The sequence below is a fragment of the Protomyctophum bolini genome, assembly GCF_963924005.1.
Source record: "Protomyctophum bolini genome assembly, chromosome: 15".
Taxonomy (NCBI): Eukaryota; Metazoa; Chordata; class Actinopteri; order Myctophiformes; family Myctophidae; genus Protomyctophum; species Protomyctophum bolini.
Genome location: NC_137876.1, coordinates 19,766,908 through 19,785,266, shown reverse-complemented (window position 1 = coordinate 19,785,266; position 18,359 = coordinate 19,766,908). Strand labels below are relative to the sequence as shown.

The 18,359-nt window shown below is 44.8% G+C and overlaps 1 protein-coding gene across 1 annotated transcript; it reads left to right on the top strand.

Annotated features, from left to right (window-relative positions):
* Positions 1-350: 350 nt before the first annotated feature.
* LOC308329760 (tetraspanin-1-like) lies at positions 351-1,145 on the top strand (the record flags this gene model as incomplete). The annotated part of the gene is made up of 1 exon (XM_080784257.1): positions 351-1,145. The coding sequence occupies one exon, from the start codon at positions 351-353 to the stop codon at positions 1,143-1,145; it is 795 nt and encodes a 264-aa protein (XP_080640383.1).
* Positions 1,146-18,359: the final 17,214 nt, after the last annotated feature.

The window sequence follows — 18,359 nt, the reverse complement described above, 5'->3', positions numbered from 1 at the left end:
ACCCCTCCAGGGGTCCCGGGCACCCTTGTTGAAGACCCCTCGTACAGATTAATATAATAGATCACTTCAAAAATATCCAAAGATTAGCTTTGTGACTTTGTTGACAACATATCGGGCAGTACTGGCGTCATCATGCTTCGCGACACAAAGTGTCTTCATATATAAGATTCAACAAGGTCCCCTGCATCGCCAAATCACTCAGCAGTTGAGGCTTTGAGTCACGCGCACCACGTGGAAAGCGGTTTTACCGGTAATACTCAACCGAGGTGCTTCACAGGACCCACCCCGGAGAAGATAGGACGGTATAAGAATAGAAAAACACCACTTCGGTCGAAGAGGAACCCCCCGAGATGAAAGTCGAAGTCCTCCTCAAATTCCTGGTGGTCGCCTTCAGCGGCATCATCTTGGCGGCGGGCGCCGCCGGCCTGCTGGGGGGCGCCTGGATGACCCTGTCTCCGGCCTCCCTCGCGGCGCTCCTCGGTCGCGTCGGCGGCGGCATGCCGGCGGCAGAGCTCGAGGCGTTCCTGAACCTGAGCGAGCTGCTGATGGCCGCGGGGGCGCTCCTGCTCGTCGTGGGTTTCCTGGGCTGCTGCGGAGCCGTCGGGGGATGCCGGCCGATGTTGCTCCTGCACTTTGTCCTCGTGCTGATCCTGTTCGCTGCGGAGCTGGCCGGAGCGGTGGCGGCCTTCGGGTTCAGGGACCAGCTGGCCGCCAGAGCCGTGGACGACATCAGGAGAGGCTACGACGACGGCGCGTCGGGGCTCCTCGCGCGCTTCTGGACCGCGACTATGGAGCTGGTGGGCTGCTGCGGGGTCCACGACTACACCGACTTCGTCGCTTCTCCGAAGTACGCCCGGTCGAAAACCCTCCCACCTCAGTGCTGCGAGCCTGACGTCGCCCCCCGGGCCGCCTACTGCGACTCACGCCTGGCGCACAATGCGTCCGTCGTCGGCTGCCTCCCCAAGACCCGGGAACTGATCTCGGATAACCGACGTCTGGTCGCAATTGTGGTCATGAGCGTCCTGTACGTGGAGATATGTGCCATGGTTGTCTCCATGATCCTGTACTGCAGGCTTAGAATAAAGAGACTGGCGGTACCAGACCATCACCTGGTCATCCAGGTTGGGGGTTGGGCGTGGGGCTAACTACTCCACCCCGTCAAAAGAAATTTGTTACAGAAACTCGAAAAAGAGCATCAAAAGAAACTAGAGTCCTGGCAGAGGATGGTCCTCCAGCTAGAGGATATATGACACCAAGTAGTGAAAGCCAGACCCATCTGGAAGCTACTGGGCCGACAACCATCATCTCTACCAGGAACACCATTAATATCGGAGCATGGAATGTCAGGACCATGTTTGAAACTGGCAAAACAGCACAAGTGGCAGCAGAGATGAGAAGGTACAATCTGGAACTCTTGGGAATCAGTGAGGCAAGGTGGACCGGTTCAGGACAACACAGGTTAACCACAGGGGAGATGCTGTTGTTCTCGGGTCACGAGGAAGACAACGCGCCCCATAGCCAAGGAGTGGCCCTGATGCTGACCAAGGTTGCACAGAGAGCCCTCATTGGATGGGAGGCACATGGCCCAAGGATCCTCACAGCATGTTTCCGAACAGAAAAGAGGAGGATAAATATGGACATCATCCAGTGTTACGCCCCGACAAATGAGAGCGATGAGGATATCAAGGAGGAGTTCTACCACAGACTGCTGTCCATCATACAGGCTCGTCCAAGACGAAATATCATCGTCACTATGGGCGACTTCAACGCAAAAATCGGCAGCAACAACCAAGGTTACGAAGAGATTATGGGACGGCAAGGCCTAGGGGAAATGAATGAAAATGGAGAGAGATTCAGCAATTTGTGCGCCACAAGCAACCTAGTTATCGGCGGGAGTTTCTTCCATCACGGAAGGATACACAAGGCAACTTGGGTATCACCTGACATGGTGACAGAAAACCAAATTGACCATGTGTGCATTGGGAAAAAGTTCAGAAGATCTCTCCAAGATGTGCGCGTCAGAAGAGGAGCAGACGTTGCTTCAGACCACCATCTCCTGGTCGCCCGCATATAACTAAAGCTGAAGAGAAATTGGACAGGAGAAACCAATAAACGACAGAGGTACAACACCATACCTCTCAGAGAAACAGCAGGGCGAGAAAGGTTTAAGATCACACTCGCAAACAAGTTCCAGGTCCTACAAGAGCTGAGAGAGGAAGAGACCATTGAAGATTAATGGCAGAGCATTAAAACAGCAGTGACAGCAACATGTCAGGAAGTATTGGGCAACAAGAAGCATAGTCACAAGGAATGGATGACAGCAGAGACCTTGGAAAGGATAGAGGAGAGGAAAAGGAAGAAGGCAGCTAAAAACAGCAGTCGCACACGGGCTGGGAAAGCTAAAGCCCAAGAAGAGTACTCTGAAGCAAACAGGTCAGTTAGGAGAAGCATAAGAGCAGATAAGAAGGGCTATATAGAGTCACTGGCAGCAGAGGCAGAGGAGGCGGCACAACATGGCAACATGAAGACTCTGTACGACACCATTAAGAAGCTTTCAGGAAAGTTCAGCAAACCTGCAGAGGCCAGTGAAGGACAAGGAAGGAAATAAAATTCCTGATGCAGAAGGGCAGAAAATTTCGAGGAGCTGTTGAACAGACCAGCTCCACTTAATCCAGTGGATATACAGCCAGCGGAAAGTGACCTGCCGATTGCCTGTGTTGTCCCTTCCAAGGAAGAGATCCACAAGGCCATAAAAACAACTGCGGAATGGGAAGGCTGCAGGGCCAGACAACATTCCAGCAGAAGCACAGCTGAAAGCTGATGTTGAGACCAGCGTCGAAATGCTCTACCCTCTATTTCGGGACATTTGACGAAAAGGAAGAAGTACCAGCAGAGTGGAAGGAGGGCTACCTCATCAAGCTCCCGAAAAAAGGCGATCTAGCTAACTGTTCCAACTACAGGGGAATAACACTGCTGTCTATACCAGGGAAGACCTTCAACAGAGTGCTTCTAAACAGGATGAAAGAGGCTGTAGAGCCACACCTCCGTGACCATCAAGCTGGTTTCCGTAAGAATAGATCCTGCACGGACCAGATTGCAACGTTGCGGATCATTCTGGAACAATCTTTGGAGTGGAACTCACCTCTCTATGTAAATTTTATTGACTACGAGAAGGCGTTCGACAGTGTGGATAGACAGACCATCTGGAAACTGCTGAGACATTATTGGGTACCTGATAAGATCACCAACATTATCAGGAACTCCTACGAAGGGCTGACCTGCAGGGTGGTACACGGGCAGCAACTCACCCATGCCTTCCAAGTGAGGACAGGAGTGAGGCAAGGCTGTTTACTGTCACCTTTTCTGTTCCTGCTGGCCACTGACTGGGTCATGAAGACATCCACAACGCAGAAAATAAATGGCATCCAGTGGACACCTTGGACACAGTTAGACGACATCGATTTTGCTGATGACCTGGCCCTTCTTTCCCACACTCACCACCAAATGCAAGAGAAAACCAACATAGTATCATCAAACTCAACACGCCTTGGCCTCACCATCCACAGAGGAAAGAGCAAGGTCCTCAAAATGAATACAGACAGCGTTACCCCAGTTACCCCTATCATACTAGAAGGTGAAGCACTAGAGGAGGTGGAGAGCTTCACCTATCTAGGCAGTGTTGTCGACAAACAGGGCGGAACAGATGCCGACGTAAAAGTCGGGGAACTGTGGCAGCGAACAAATCAACACCCGGTGGAGGAAGAAATCATCCAAAGGCGATGCCGATGGATCGGCCACACTCTTCGCAAGCCTGCCTCTAGCATCACACGATATGCCCTGTTCTGGAACCCACAAGGGAAAAGGAAGAGAGGCCGACCACGAAACACCTGGCGCCGTGACCTGGATGCAGATGTGAAGAGATCTGGCCACACATGGGGACAGCTGGAGAAGAAGGCCCAGGACCGTGATGTCTGGAGAGCTCTTGTTCGTGGCCTATGCCCAAAGTTGGGCTATAGGCGTAAGTAAAAGTAAGGTACCAGACACCACGTAATACGGCCCAGCTTTACCGTGTCAGGGCCCCCCCCCCCCACGGGCCACACTGTTGTTCGCATCAGCACCAAACGTAATGGCACAGACACTGCTCAAGGTGTCTGTTATGGTCTATAGCTGCCAGAGTCGGATCACAGATATACCTGTAAGTGACGCTTGGCTATTGACCGATGCTCTTTTTTCTTTGTAGTTTTAATAAATCGGCTGGCCAGCTACCGCGATCTAACTTTGTTTCGTTGTGTTCCGTTTGTTTTTATTGTTTTCAAGTGTGCTTTTATAACGTATTTATGCTCTGTTTTGATGCCTTTTTATTTTACCCATGGGCCCCTTTTTTATTATAATCTTAGCCTCAAACGAGGAGTGGGTGTGAAATTATTGGAACTTGTTGAAGTTTCTCTCGCTTCCGTGTCTTCCTCATTCCAGGAGGGAAATCCTGTAATTCAAACAATACCTTTTGTTTCCCAAATACAGGGCTTTAGTGTATATTCTTTTATTTGTCTGCAAACGTGATTTCTCCGGGGATATCTGGGAGATGCGCTGCTGCTGGGTTCTGGCCATTGTTGAGGCCTGTTTCTGAACTGTTTCCAAACTGTTTCCAAACACACAGAATGTTCTGCGAAGTTTGAGCATATGAGCAATTAGCATTTGAATAGATATAGCCGTCCCCTAGTAGTTATTTTAGCGAGCCATTTTCATTCAGGACTACAGATTCGGATATGAAAAACTGCTCTGTTGTGGCTGTTGTCTGGCATCATGCACAATATATTTTCTTCGTCATCACAAAGACCAGAAAGATAATTCTTCACATTCTTAAAAGATTGCCAACGATATACAGCACAACAGTGCGCAGCATGTCGTTAAGTTCAAAGCGTTAGATCTGCTACTATTCGCTGTTTTTGAGGGTCACTTTTGGTGTGTTTCCACACACTTTTTTTCTACACAAACATTAAATTCCACTTGACAATGAATGGAGAACTGTACGTCATAGTCCATCCATCCATCTTCAACCACTTATCCGTAGTCGGGTCGCAGGGGGCAACATCTTCACCAGAGTGCTCCAGACTTTCCTCTCCAGAGCAACATTAGTGACTTCCTCCTGGGGGGATCCCGGGACGTTCCAAGGTGAGTCAATGTATTTCCTCCGACTGCGCCTTGGTCTGCCCCCGGGGGTTTCCTCCCAGTGGGACGTGCCTCGAGGACCTCCCTAGAGGCATCCTTACCAAATGCCTGAACTGCCTGAGCTGGCTCCTTCCCAGGAGAAGAAGCAGCGATTCTACTCCGAGTCTCTCTCGTGAGACAGAACTTCTCACCCTATCTCTAAGGGAGATGCCAGCCACCCGTTGAAGAGAACTCATTGCAGCCGCTTGTATTCATGACCTTATTCTTGCGGTCATGACCCACACATATCTTTGAACTTGCCTTGTTGTTGAAATTTGCTATTTAGTTCAAATGGCTGGCGGTGGATCAGGGGTAGAGTGGCCGGATGGGAACCGCAAGGTTGACAGTTCCAACCCGGGCTCCCCCAGAGTTACCATTGAAGTAGCCTTGGAAACCCAGGCGTTCTTATTTCAAGTCTGGAACCGAGTCCACTTCAATACGGCAAAGAGTAGCGCAATTAAACGTCGATCACTCTCTGCTGATTTCTGATCGTCTGCACCTTTGTTAAATTGACGCACACACGTACACACACACACTCCTCTCTCTCTCTGTCTCTCTAATTAATTAGTATCATGTTGCGCAGCTGTGTCTAGATTCTCCCGGCGGATCCTGCCGGGAGCTGCCTATGCCATAGAAAGCATAGGTGGACCCCAGGCTAATGTTGAAGTGTCCTTGAGCAAGGACCCCTAATCGCTCCTGATGTGCTGATTGGTGCCTTGCATGGTTTCCGCTGCCATCAGTGTGTGTGTGTGTGTGTGTGTGTGTGTGTGTGTGTGTGAATGTGATGCACAACCTATGTATGCCTTGGATAAAAGCGCTATATAAATGCACCATTTACCATTTAATGAACTTGCCTCCCGTTGCCTATACCAAAGTATAGTACATAGACATGTAATGATAAGTAGTAGCTTTAGGAGTTAGTTTTAGGGGTTAAATATATATATATTTTTATTTGTTTATTTGTGTTGTCGAACCGACGGTCTTCTCCGCTATATGGCCGGATCAGGCAGCTAGTCCAGCCGCAGTAAATGATCGTTCTCCATTGTGCTGGCAGAGTGCACGGTTTGGTGCGCTTGTGAGCAACCAAGGCATTTGGCCCTGTTTAAGCTTTGCCGTGATCTCTGTTGCTCTGCGGAGTTTGTTGCACTGTCGATTGCAGCGTTGGCTTCCATGCCAAGTGTTGATTGCCGCGTTAAAGTGTGTGACACCATATATTACCCTCTCTAAACCTGCAGCCAACACAGCCAGCTGGGTCCTGGGTGTTAACATGTTGTAAGTATGACACTGATTGTCCACTATAGTACCACTCCTCCTCATCTCTGATCCAGTCAATCCCTGTCACTCCTATATAGTGAGAATCGTATAGTATCCTTAATTCTGCCACTTCCAGCTCCGTCTCCCGCCGTCGTTGAATCAGTGCCATATCCAAGCCGTGCAGCATGGCTGCTCTCGCTACCGTCCTGTACAGTCAAGTCATTTGATTACAGTTTAGAGCCCAGAAGCAGGTCGCAGTTTGTTTGTGAATGTTATATCGACCTTCCTCTGTCCCAGCAACGCACTCTCAGGAGCACCAGTAAACATAGGACGTTTGTGACATCTGCCATCAGATGGTGGCACCTATAGAACACTGTGTACCATTTCAGATGTCATGCCTATTGATTGATTTATTGATTGACTGACTGACAACAAGCATGTACAAAAGATGCACACTTTTGTCAAACCAGTGAAGTGAGGGCGCTCTTATCATGTATCATGTATCAATATAGGGGGCGGCGGTGGCTCAGGGGTAGAGTGCCTGGATGGGAACCGCAAGGTTGCCAGTTCAAACCCGGGCTCCCCCAGAGTTAGTGTCGAAGTGTCCTTGAGCAAGACACTGAACCCCTAATTGCTCCCGATGTGCTAGTTGGTGCCTTGCATGGTTTCCGCTGCCATCGGTGTATGAATGGGTGAATGTAATGCACAATCTATGTAAAGCGCCTTGGATAAAGGCGCTATATAAATGCACCATTTACCATTTACCATCATCATACATCATTGCCGATCGCTTGTGCCGTCCTCACAGTTTTTCTTCACTTTTTAAGCCTCTTCATCTTTATTATAATCTATTATCTGTATCTATTATGTTATTGTCTGTCTGTCTGTCTGTGGCAAGAATGGGATTTTGACAGAAATGTCCACCACAAGCTGGCATGGTGATGACCAGCTGTTTTAGTGGCAACCATTAAATGGTGCATGTGCAGTATATGCATTTATGTGCATTTATATAACAGGCAGTATCACCAATTCAAAGTGCCAAAAGAAAAGGTAAAGTTAATTTCCATTGTGCTCCATTCTAAACAAACACTCTAGACTAGCTTGTATTAACCTGCGCATTTGCCGTGGTGTTGTTGCGTGTTGCGTGACGTAGCAGTTGGTCGGTAACTGTTGCAACACGGAGAGAAGGAAAAAAAGGAAATAAGCCACTGAAGTGTGAGACACAGACTGAGTAGATTTTTTTTTGGCCATTTTAACATGATTATTAGTGAGGACCTATTATATGAAGATAGGTTGAAAAGTGGTGAAGTGGTCCTTTAATAGCGTGCGAGTGGTACTCCACAGCCAAATCCCTAGGTCTCTCTTTTTCCCCCACACAATGGTATACAAATAATGACAATATAGCTACTCATGTTGCGCCATTTATTTCTGCACCCAGGCACCATAATACAGTACATGACATGACTTTGTCACATTTGGGTGGTTAACCATAACATTATTCCTATTGCACTGCTGTCTCCTTTGCGCCTCAAAAGAACATATCTACAAGCTGTCACAGCCATGATGTGCATAGCTTGTAAGGCCAATATCTATTTCTTTGTGGTTAAGTAACTTGCTGTGTTGGAAAGTCATGACAGCGCGGCAGCGCCAGCCGATATACTATAAGGGAGGGAGTGGTAGGTAAGCATGGGGAAACAGCTGTGGAAATCTTTATTCTATAGTTAATTTGATTCATAAATGAATAAATGATTATTATGAATTATAATAATCCATAATAATCGGAATGGAACTGTAAGCATATAATCGGAGATCCCCGATATCATGGCCTTCGCTTGATAACGTTTAGAATCGGATATAATACAGCGAATGAAAGCAAACCTCCCAAGGATTGTGGAGATGTTTTAATTATTTTAAAAGGTTGAGGAATTAGAGAACTATATGGCCGTTTCAAATCTCATTTTTGAGTGGTGCAACCACTCCCTTACGGAGCTGTGTGTGTGTGTGTGTGTGTGTGTGTGTGTGTGGGTGGCTGGGTGAGTCTGAGCACGAAAACAGCATGGTTGTTTTTCACCACCTGTGCGCAACCTAACACACACGCACACAAACCCGCTCACATATTATATTAACTCCATTAATTTGGTCCTCCACACTCCACCCTCCCATTCCACTCTGAACTCGGCACTTTATCTGCAAACATTACACATTCAATCAGCCCGCAACCCTATGGGTGTTTTCTTTGACCCTGACCTCTCCTTTGTACACCCAAGTCACCAAAGTTGTCCAGTCCTGCTATGCACTATACCAAATTAGGAACATTGCTAAAATAAAATCATTTCTATCACATACAGACCAAACTCGACGGCACGCCTACTCACCAACACACGAAAACATGAGCATATCACGCCAATCCTGGAAACCCTATACACACTTTTCCTGGGCTGTATGTGCTCCAGTTCCTGTTGATTTCATTGGATATCATTGGTCATCTGACCAGTTTCATTGGCTTTCATTGGATCAAATCGACAGGAACTGGAGCACACACAGCCCAGGAAAAGTGTGGATACACTGGCTCCCTGTGAGCTACAGAATCGACTTCAAGGTTTTATTGATCACTTTCAAAGCACTACATGGACTATAGACCCCCCGGCTACATCACGGACATACTAAAAACCCCACAAGCCGATGCGCGCACCCTCAGATCTGCAAATAGGGCCCTTCTTGTTCCACCTATGACTCGCCTTGTCACCCGAGGTGACCGGGCTTTTGCGGCCTGCGCTCCATCGCTCCGGAATGCCCTCCCCTTGGCCCTTATAGGCAAGCGGAGACAGTGCCTGCTTTTAAACGGCTTTTAAAAACACACCTGTATGTCAGGTGTTTCTCCTAATCTCAGTTTTATATGTACTGTATGTGTGTATATGTAGACCTCTGTGTATGTATAATATATGTAGATATGCATATATATGGATGTTTGTATGTATGTATGTATATATTAATTTATTTACCTGCTTGTAAATCTATCCTTTATGTGTATTGACGTGATGTTATGGTTTGTTATTTCTGATGTTCGTGATGTTTATGTTTGGAAATGTGCTATATAAATAAAATCCATCCATTGCACCACTCACTTCACACGGGTGTGATCTTTTTAAACGGAAAGCGTGTTGCAGTTGGTCGGTAACCGTTACGACACAGGGAACAAAAGATCTTATCATTTTTTACAAGTCATGAGAGGGGCAGAACAAACAAAGTGGAAGAGAGGCCACAGAAATAAAAGAGGGTCTTCTGTTCAGTGTGTTGTTAAGAGGTGGACCAAAGTACCACGTGAGAAGAATCATAGAGTCTTAAAGAAATGGACGACGACGGACCTCATGACCGCCTTGACCGTGGACAGATTGACCACCACCTACACAGTTAGTGCCTGTCTTAAGTGTAGACACGGATGAAGGTCACGGTCGTCGTGACAGCCTTACTGACCCCTCGACAGATAGACGATCCCACCTGTGCTAATATTGAGCGCCGTAAAAAACCCATTTAGGCCTGACGTCGAAAAAAAAAAAATCCTGACAGTTTTCTGAAAAACCTTATATTTCATGAAATAGTGGTGCTCAATATTTCATGCCAAGGACCCCAAAAATTATATGTAATACGCCTCCGCCCCACATCTGAAAATATGTTGTTCACTCTGTATACAATAATATATATTCAAAGATTTGAGGCTCATTCTCACGATTTCTTCGGAAATAGCAGACCTACAAGTTCATAGTGTGGCACTCGGTGCATGCCGCCCTATATAAGCTTGTATATAAGCTGCTATTTTTCAAGTATAACATAATGCTTTAAATTAAAACACCACAAAAGGGTTCCCGACTAAAATGCGTTAAGGTTTTACATAGATTACATCTATAATCTGCAAGTAGGACACCGCATCCCCTCAGGTTGTATAGTCTGCTATACTCTCAGCTCCGTTCAAAGGCGTTCTAACAGGCTGTATTATACGGCCTGGTATATGGGCACTGTACGGCCCCGGGAAAAGATCAGCCTGCAGAGAATGGTGCGTCAGGCAGAGCTCATAATGGGAGACGATCAGCCTCAGGAACTGTACAACAAGCGGTGTGGCCTATTCTCCATAATGCAGACCGCGGCCATCTTACTATATACCATACGTTAATGGCACGGTGCTTACAAGGTGCAACTTCCAATGGCAGCCCATATCATCCAAACCGAAAAGTCCTATCTGATTGTATTACACAACGTCAAACTCACCGACATTGCAGATGTATACGGAAAGCTGCTTGACTTAATTCTCTTTCTATCCTCAAAGTGTTTGTTTCATATAAGAATCCACTGTATACATGTCATGAGCTATACTTTGTGTCCTTGCAGGTGATTATTTTTTCCAAGTGCTGGAGTTTGGAAGTGCTCGTTAGATATCAACTGCCCCGCGTATACCACCTGTTTATAATTAACAATTAGCGGTCTGCACATGGTCAATACTGCAGTATCAAGAGCAGCACCACCATGCAGGGCCAAGGAACCGTTTCCACCCGACAGCTGTCGGTCACGCTCTTCCTTTAGACCTATACCTGTGGATTATACCAGGGGACCAGTGAACTTAAAGGGATTGTGACATTAAAAAAAAGGTTTTGGAATTGTTCTTATTTTTTTTAGGTTTTCTAGTCTCAATTGCACCCAAAAAACATTAACTTTTAACATTCAGTATAGATTTTCTGTGATCTGGGGTTTTCTGGCTCAAACAGGTGCTCTGATTTGCCGGCAGTTTGTGATGTAAGAGCCTGCAAAACCCATATATGTCAATGGGATTTGCCAGCAGACGTCACTGTTTTAACTGTGTTGCCTGTTTTCATTGTAGCTCAAAAGGCTTCCAAACCCCAAAGAAAACTTCAGACCACAGAAAATCCACTGAATGTTCAAAGTTCAGGTTTTTTGGGTGTAATTGAGGTCATAAAACCTAAAGGAAAAAAGAAAAATAAATGAAAATGAATGTCATAAAACCTTTAACACATTTAGACCTGCAAGATTCTTCAAATGTCATGACAGTGTTCTGAAAAACATCATGTTTCTATGTCAGTGCCAGGTTCTCAAACATTTTCATTAATTGGCCGCCGACCCCCCCCCCCCCCCCCCCCCATCTGAACATATGTTGTTCCAGGGACGACACACCCCCACCCCACCACCCCAGAAGCAAAGATTTGAGTTGAAAGCGTTCGCTCTGAAAGAATATATATTCAAAGATTTGCGCCACATTTTGAAGATATAAAAAAAAAATAGCAGATCTACAAGCTCGTATAGCGCGGCACTCGCTATGAGTTTGTAGATGTGCTAAAGTATAGAACGTCATTCTTGCATTGGATTTAGCTCTTCCTTGAACCTATACCTCGAGATTATACCACAGACAGGAGACTTTTTCCACCTACAGTATATACCTGTGGATTATACCAGCGTCAGTCTATGGATTATACCAGCGTCAGTCTATGGATTATACCATGAGCGTCAGTCTATGGATTATGCAGTCGGCATGCACTTGGCATTTTGCACTTATTTTATCTTATCTAGCACAGGTGTTTTCAAGTGTATCATGCACATACTGTGTAGGCCTATACTTCATATCCTGTGGTCAAAATAGTCGCATGGTATGAGGCATTGAATACATATATCTCCCTATAGTTCCCTTGTGATTTACCCTCGTGATTTTATGTTAGGTATCTTTGTTTTTTGTTTTTTTGTCCTTTTTCATAATATAGGCCAAATCTAAGCCCGGCTTATAGATTTATTAGATTTATCAGAATCAAAGGCCAGAAAACCTTATAGTTTTTGTTTTATTTTATGTAATCTATATCTGACATTACACTCCGCTTAGTGTAATTTGAGTTATGTTCAAATAAGGGTATCTATCTATCTATCTATCTATCTATCTATCTATCTATCTATCTATCTATCTATCTATCTATCTACTGTACAACTGCTGCTGCTGTGCTCACACACCTTTATAGGCCTACTTTATCTCTGGACCAAAATACATTTGATTTCTTTTTTTGTGTGTGTTTTTTGTTTAACACGTACAGTTTGAATGTTGAAGAAGGTTTTTTATTCCAACATAGTCGTTTTAGAGACATTAAAATGTTTCCAATTACATTGCAAAAAATGCCTTTTAAGTTTCTTTAGCTAGTATTTTGTGGGTGTGAACATTCCTCCGTCGTATACGATTGGACTGGCGTCGACTGTCCGCCGCTTCACCTCCCCCACGTATGAATGAATGAACCATTGTATGAAGCGCTTTGAGCACTTGGAAAAGCGCTGTACAAATTGCAATTCATTATTATATCACACCGCTGCGACAAGCGCTAAAAACCGTCTTGTTTTGCGTCTCGACCCTTTGGTGTGGTTTGGGGCTTTAAAAGCATTACACTGTGACTGTATAAAGGCATTGTTTCTAACTCGAGTGTAACGGCAGAGTCCAGCAGTCCACCCTGTAAATCCCTGGAACATGTGACGCGTTTACAACCAAAACACCATGAGTGTGTGTATATAATAATGAAATGCCAAATGTTTGTTTATGGATATAAAATGCATTAGAGAACACAAGTCACCTATAGGCAAACACACCTCACGAGAACACCTCATTATATGACTGACTGTTGATCGTAAAAAACTAAACGCATTTATTAGTGTTTGTATAAGGACCTAAAACACCTTTATTTCGCCTTTCCATCACGTTCTATGTCTCCTCCGTCCGTCCATCTATTATCGTCCTCTCTAGTCTAAAGGCTCTTTTTAAGTCCTCTCTAGTCTAAAGGCTCTTTTTAAGTGTCTCCGGATTGTTTGTGACTCTCCCATTCGGTTTGACAAGCACATAAAAAAGAGATTGGTAGAAAAGCAGTATAGAGACAAGCTTCAAAACCTTTAGGCAAGTCACACACTGCTTACTATTTACTATAGGGTATTCTTCTCATCCTGCCTTCAGTAAATTGCAGTCTGGCTTTTAAACCCAACGTGTTTTTATCAAAGTTACAGACGATTTTAGTTTTTTTTTTCATAGATTTGTCGTGTCACGCAAAAAGAGCGATCTACAAGCTCACAACGCGTGGCGATGTGACCTGTTGCCAGGGCCGCTTTTAGGGTAGATCGAATGGTGCCGTCGCACTAGGCCTCGCGCATGCGAGGCCTCGCGCATGGCAGCGTTTTGATTTTTTTTTTTTTTTTTTATAAATAAAAATAAACACTTTCCATCTCAGATATTTCACATGACAGATTTGAGTGCCTCCCTCCCAGCCCCAGGCTCCTCTATTCTATACTCTTCCTATAGGCTCAGCCGCTCAGTCTGCGTGAATGCGTGATCAATCAAATGCTGCAGCGCAATGACACGTGAGTGACGTGCTGTAAACAATGTCAGGTGGTACCATGGTTCATTGCGGCAATGCGGTGTGCAGTTTGGAGGGAATTTTGAAAAAGGACCAAAAGGTAACACACAAATAATGTCGAGACAACGCGACAAATGGAGGAGATTTGCCTCAGGATCAGAAAAAGAAAAAAAAGCAAAGAAAAAGGAAGCATTCAATGCCACGCTAAGAGGATCATTTGACAGATTCATAACGAAAATCACGGTTCCGACCGAGCCCCAACCAGCCGCGGGGCCTCGCGTAGAGACAACCGGGAATGACGTTTTGGAGGCAGGGGAAGGTAGCAGCAGCTCCGCCGCCGGCAGCAGCACGAGCAGAGCTGCCCACTGTGCCCAGCCCAGGCCCGGCCGCCCGCTCAGAACCACGAGCAGCAGTGAAAATGAGGAAGAGGAGGCCGCCCCCTCTCAGGTAGCCAGTAGTAGCCTATAATGCCCTTCTTTTATTCTATCATTTTATGTACAGCACCAATATTTTATCTGAAAGGGGCTTCATGAATGAACTTATCTTTTAACTTATAGGTGACGGCAAATACGAGCAGGCATGAAAATGAGGAGGAGGGCGAGGCCGCCGCCGCCTCTCAGGTGATGTTTTTTCTATAATGTTTTAGAGCACCGTACTTAGCAATTGTTTTGAAAGACGCTTTATTAATACAATTACCGTACCTTACAGGACGAAGATGCAAGCACTGAAGAGGATGAGGACTCGCAGCGCGAGGCTCAAGTTCATGTTGAATTTAGCAGCAGCAGCAGCGCAGAGAGTGAAACTGAGTCCCAGTTAATGGACAGTCACACAGTGACAGACACAGGTGGTGTCGACGATGATACTGATGATGAAGCAAGGCAAGTCGAGGTGGTGTTAGACGCAATGTATGATGATGTTGGTAATTGGCCAGAATATTTGGACACTAAAGTTCGAGATGTGATTATTAGAAGAGGTCCTCAAAAGATGAAACCAGGATTTTGTTATCCAAAAAACAAAGAAAACAAAAGACACTTTAGTGAGGCTTTGTATATCCGAGAACTGCCAAATGGAGAAAGAAAAGACAGAAAGTGGCTTACCTACTCTCAGAAATCGGACAAAGCATTTTGCTTTTGCTGCAAACTCTTCGGTGTGAAGAATAGTGCAATGACATCAAAACTAGCTGATAAGGGCGCCAACGATTGGGTTCATATAACTAGTAAACTGAAATCACACGAAACATCCACAGATCATATCTCAAGCACATTAAAATGGAGAGAAGCAACAACGCGACTGGAAACAAATACGGGCATAGATGCGTTGCAACAAAGGGAAATGGACAGAGAGAAAGCGCATTGGCAGGCCGTGTTAACCCGTATTGTTGCAGCAGTTGAATTTCTCGCAGAGCATAATATGGCATTTAGAGGAACGAATAATAAGCTTTATGAAAAAAGCAATGGTAACTTTTTAGGCTGCATACAAATGTTTGCTAAATTTGATCCAACTATACAAGAGCATGTCAGACGAATTAAAAACAAAGAAACACATCAACATTATTTGGGATCGGAAGTCCAAAACGAATTAATTGGTATCATGGCTGCAAACGTTAAAAACTCCATCCTTACTGATACAAAGAAAGCTAAATATTTTTCCATGATTCTAGACTGCACACCAGATATGAGCCATCAAGAGCAGATGTCGATGGTATTGCGTTTTGTTAATATGCACTCCGACGAGCCAAAGCTAGAAGTGACTGTGGAGGAACATTTTGTAGATTTTTTTGTGACAACTGACCAAACTGGACAAGGACTGACTAATTCTATTCTGGCTAAACTGCAGCAGCTTGGTCTCAATATAAGCGACTGCAGAGGACAGGGCTATGACAATGGTTCAAATATGAAAGGTCAGAATAACGGTGTCCAGGCTCACATACTCCGTCTCAACCCCCGTGCTTATTTCATGCCCTGCGGTTGTCACAGCTTGAACTTGATGCTTGGAGACATGGCAAAATGTTGTCCAAGAGCAATGACATTCTTTGGTACTGTACAACGTGTATATACAATATTTTCCGCTTCGGTTAAACGTTGGGAAATATTGAACAAGCATGTTTCTTTCAGCGTTAAAAAGTTATGCGAAACAAGATGGGAATGTCGGGTTGAGAGCGTGAAAGCAATACGGTACCAACTTAAAGACATTCAGGCTGCGTTGCTTGAAGCGGCAGAGACCACTACTGATCCTAAAATTAACAGTGAGGCCAAGTCGCTGGCCAACTATGAGCTGAAAAGTTTTGAATTCATTCTTGGCATGATTATTTGGTATGACATTTTGTTTGCTGTAAACACTGTGAGTAAGAACATGCAGTCTAAGGATATGCAGCTGGATGTGGCTTTGTCTGATATTAAGGGACTGATTCAATTCATGACGAAATACAAAGCAACTGGATTTACCTCTGCAAACGTAACAGCAAAAGAGATTGCTGCAGAGATGAATATTGAGGCAGTTTTCAGGGAGACACGTGCGCGAAAAAGAGACGCGCTTGGTATCCCACTATCTGCAGAGCGCCTATTCGAAACGGAATATTTCATTAAAATAGTGGACCAGGCGCTCTCAGCACTAAGCTCCAGGTTTAAGCAATTGCAACAATTCGAGGAAACATTTGGATTTCTTTTTAATCTATCCAAACTTCGTGGAATAGATGACACTGAACTGATGGAAAAGTGTAAAGCTTTGAGCACGTCTCTTACAGATGGAACGTCTACGGACATAAACGGAGATGACATGTTCACTGAACTGCGCTTATTGTGCCAAACCGTGCCCAATGAAGCCACGACTGCGTTGGAAACGCTTCAGTTTCTAAAAAAAAGGGACGAGACATTCCCTAACTGCGAAGTTGCCCTTCGTATCTTGTTAACAACCCCTGTCACAGTGGCATCTGGGGAGCGCAGTTTCAGCAAGTTAAAACTAATAAAGAACTATTTGCGCACCACAATGTCCCAGGAGCGCCTGTGTGGACTTTCCATCATAGCAATAGAGCAGGACGTTGTCGCTACATTAAAATATGAAGACATTATTTCAGAATTCGCGGCAAGGAAAGCGAGGAGGAAAATCCTCACATAATTATTTTTTGTGTGGAATGGCAATGGCTGATTATTGATGTGAATGATGTTGTATAATAAACAAGATATACAAACTTATGTCATGTTAAGGCTTCATTATTTATAATAATGATCAAACATGTATAAACTAACAGTGTTAAACGTGCAGTATATATATTTTTTTCTTCACAGTAAGCCTTTTTATTTTTTTTATAGCTTCCTCACAACAAATAAAATAACATAATGTGGACCACAATCTCTGCATTCACACTGTTAGGCTGCTAAACTGGGCAGTGCATGTCAGTTTATTACTCATTGGAGATGAGAACCTGGCTTGATATTTGTAGGAAAGTGAAGGCAAAAGTAAGTATTACTTTTGCTGCGAGCGCAGGGCCTCGCACAGAAATCTCGCACAGGGCCTCGCATTTCTCCCAGACGCCCCTGCCTGTTGCAATGTAGTTGATGAGTTATCTTTTCCATGCACGCCAACTCTCTTCACCAAAAATAGCAGATCTACAAGCTGACATGTTGTGAGCTTGTAGATCTGCTTTTTTCGGTGAACGTTCCCGCCATAATATACAGATGCTGCATGGCTGAGGCCAGATCTATGGAGGATGGAGAGATTTAGTTTAAATTAATTCTTTCAATTTACTGTTGTGCACGTTCAGTCAATGTCTCGGAGTCATTCCGGTCGATTCCAAACACACACACCTGTCTAGAAAATGAACATGTATTGCCAATTTTTATTTTGTGCATTTAAAATGACAAAAAACTAAACAGAAACACAAGGAAAATAAACATTGACAGATTGTGCAGGTAGTCTTAAACCCCAAAGGGCTTGTGAATAATTTAACAACTCAAACTATGAGACAAGAAGTAAATGAAAAGAATAAACTAAATCGCTGAGGAGGAAACACAGTCAAACAAACAGGAAAAGCATGAATAATACAACAAGCGAAAGACAACTTAAAATAACCGGTCTGCCTATTCACAGATTCACGACGTGGTCAGGCACCTAAATAGCCTCACCCCCTGAACCCACCTCACCCCTGCCCACTTTGACAGGCTGGAATGGCTTAGGGTCGACGACAGAGTACAGCACCTTGCAATGGGTCTGGTCCACAAGATTCGATACACCACCATAAAAATCGGACTCCCCCCTTTTTCCCCTCACTGTATATGTTTCTTTTCCCTTTTTACCTACTTTATGATGAATTCCTGTTCTGTTCTTTGGCTACATAGAAGTGTCTATTTGAACGTCTCTAAATGTTTTGTTGAATTGAACAAGGTGGACCCTAGCTGTTGTAAACAAGTGTAATGCTTTATCGGGTCGTCCACTCACAGTTAACAGTCTTTGTATTGAGTTTGTGCTTGAAATGTACTGTAATTCTGCAAACTGTTAATACATATTTAAATCAATCAATCA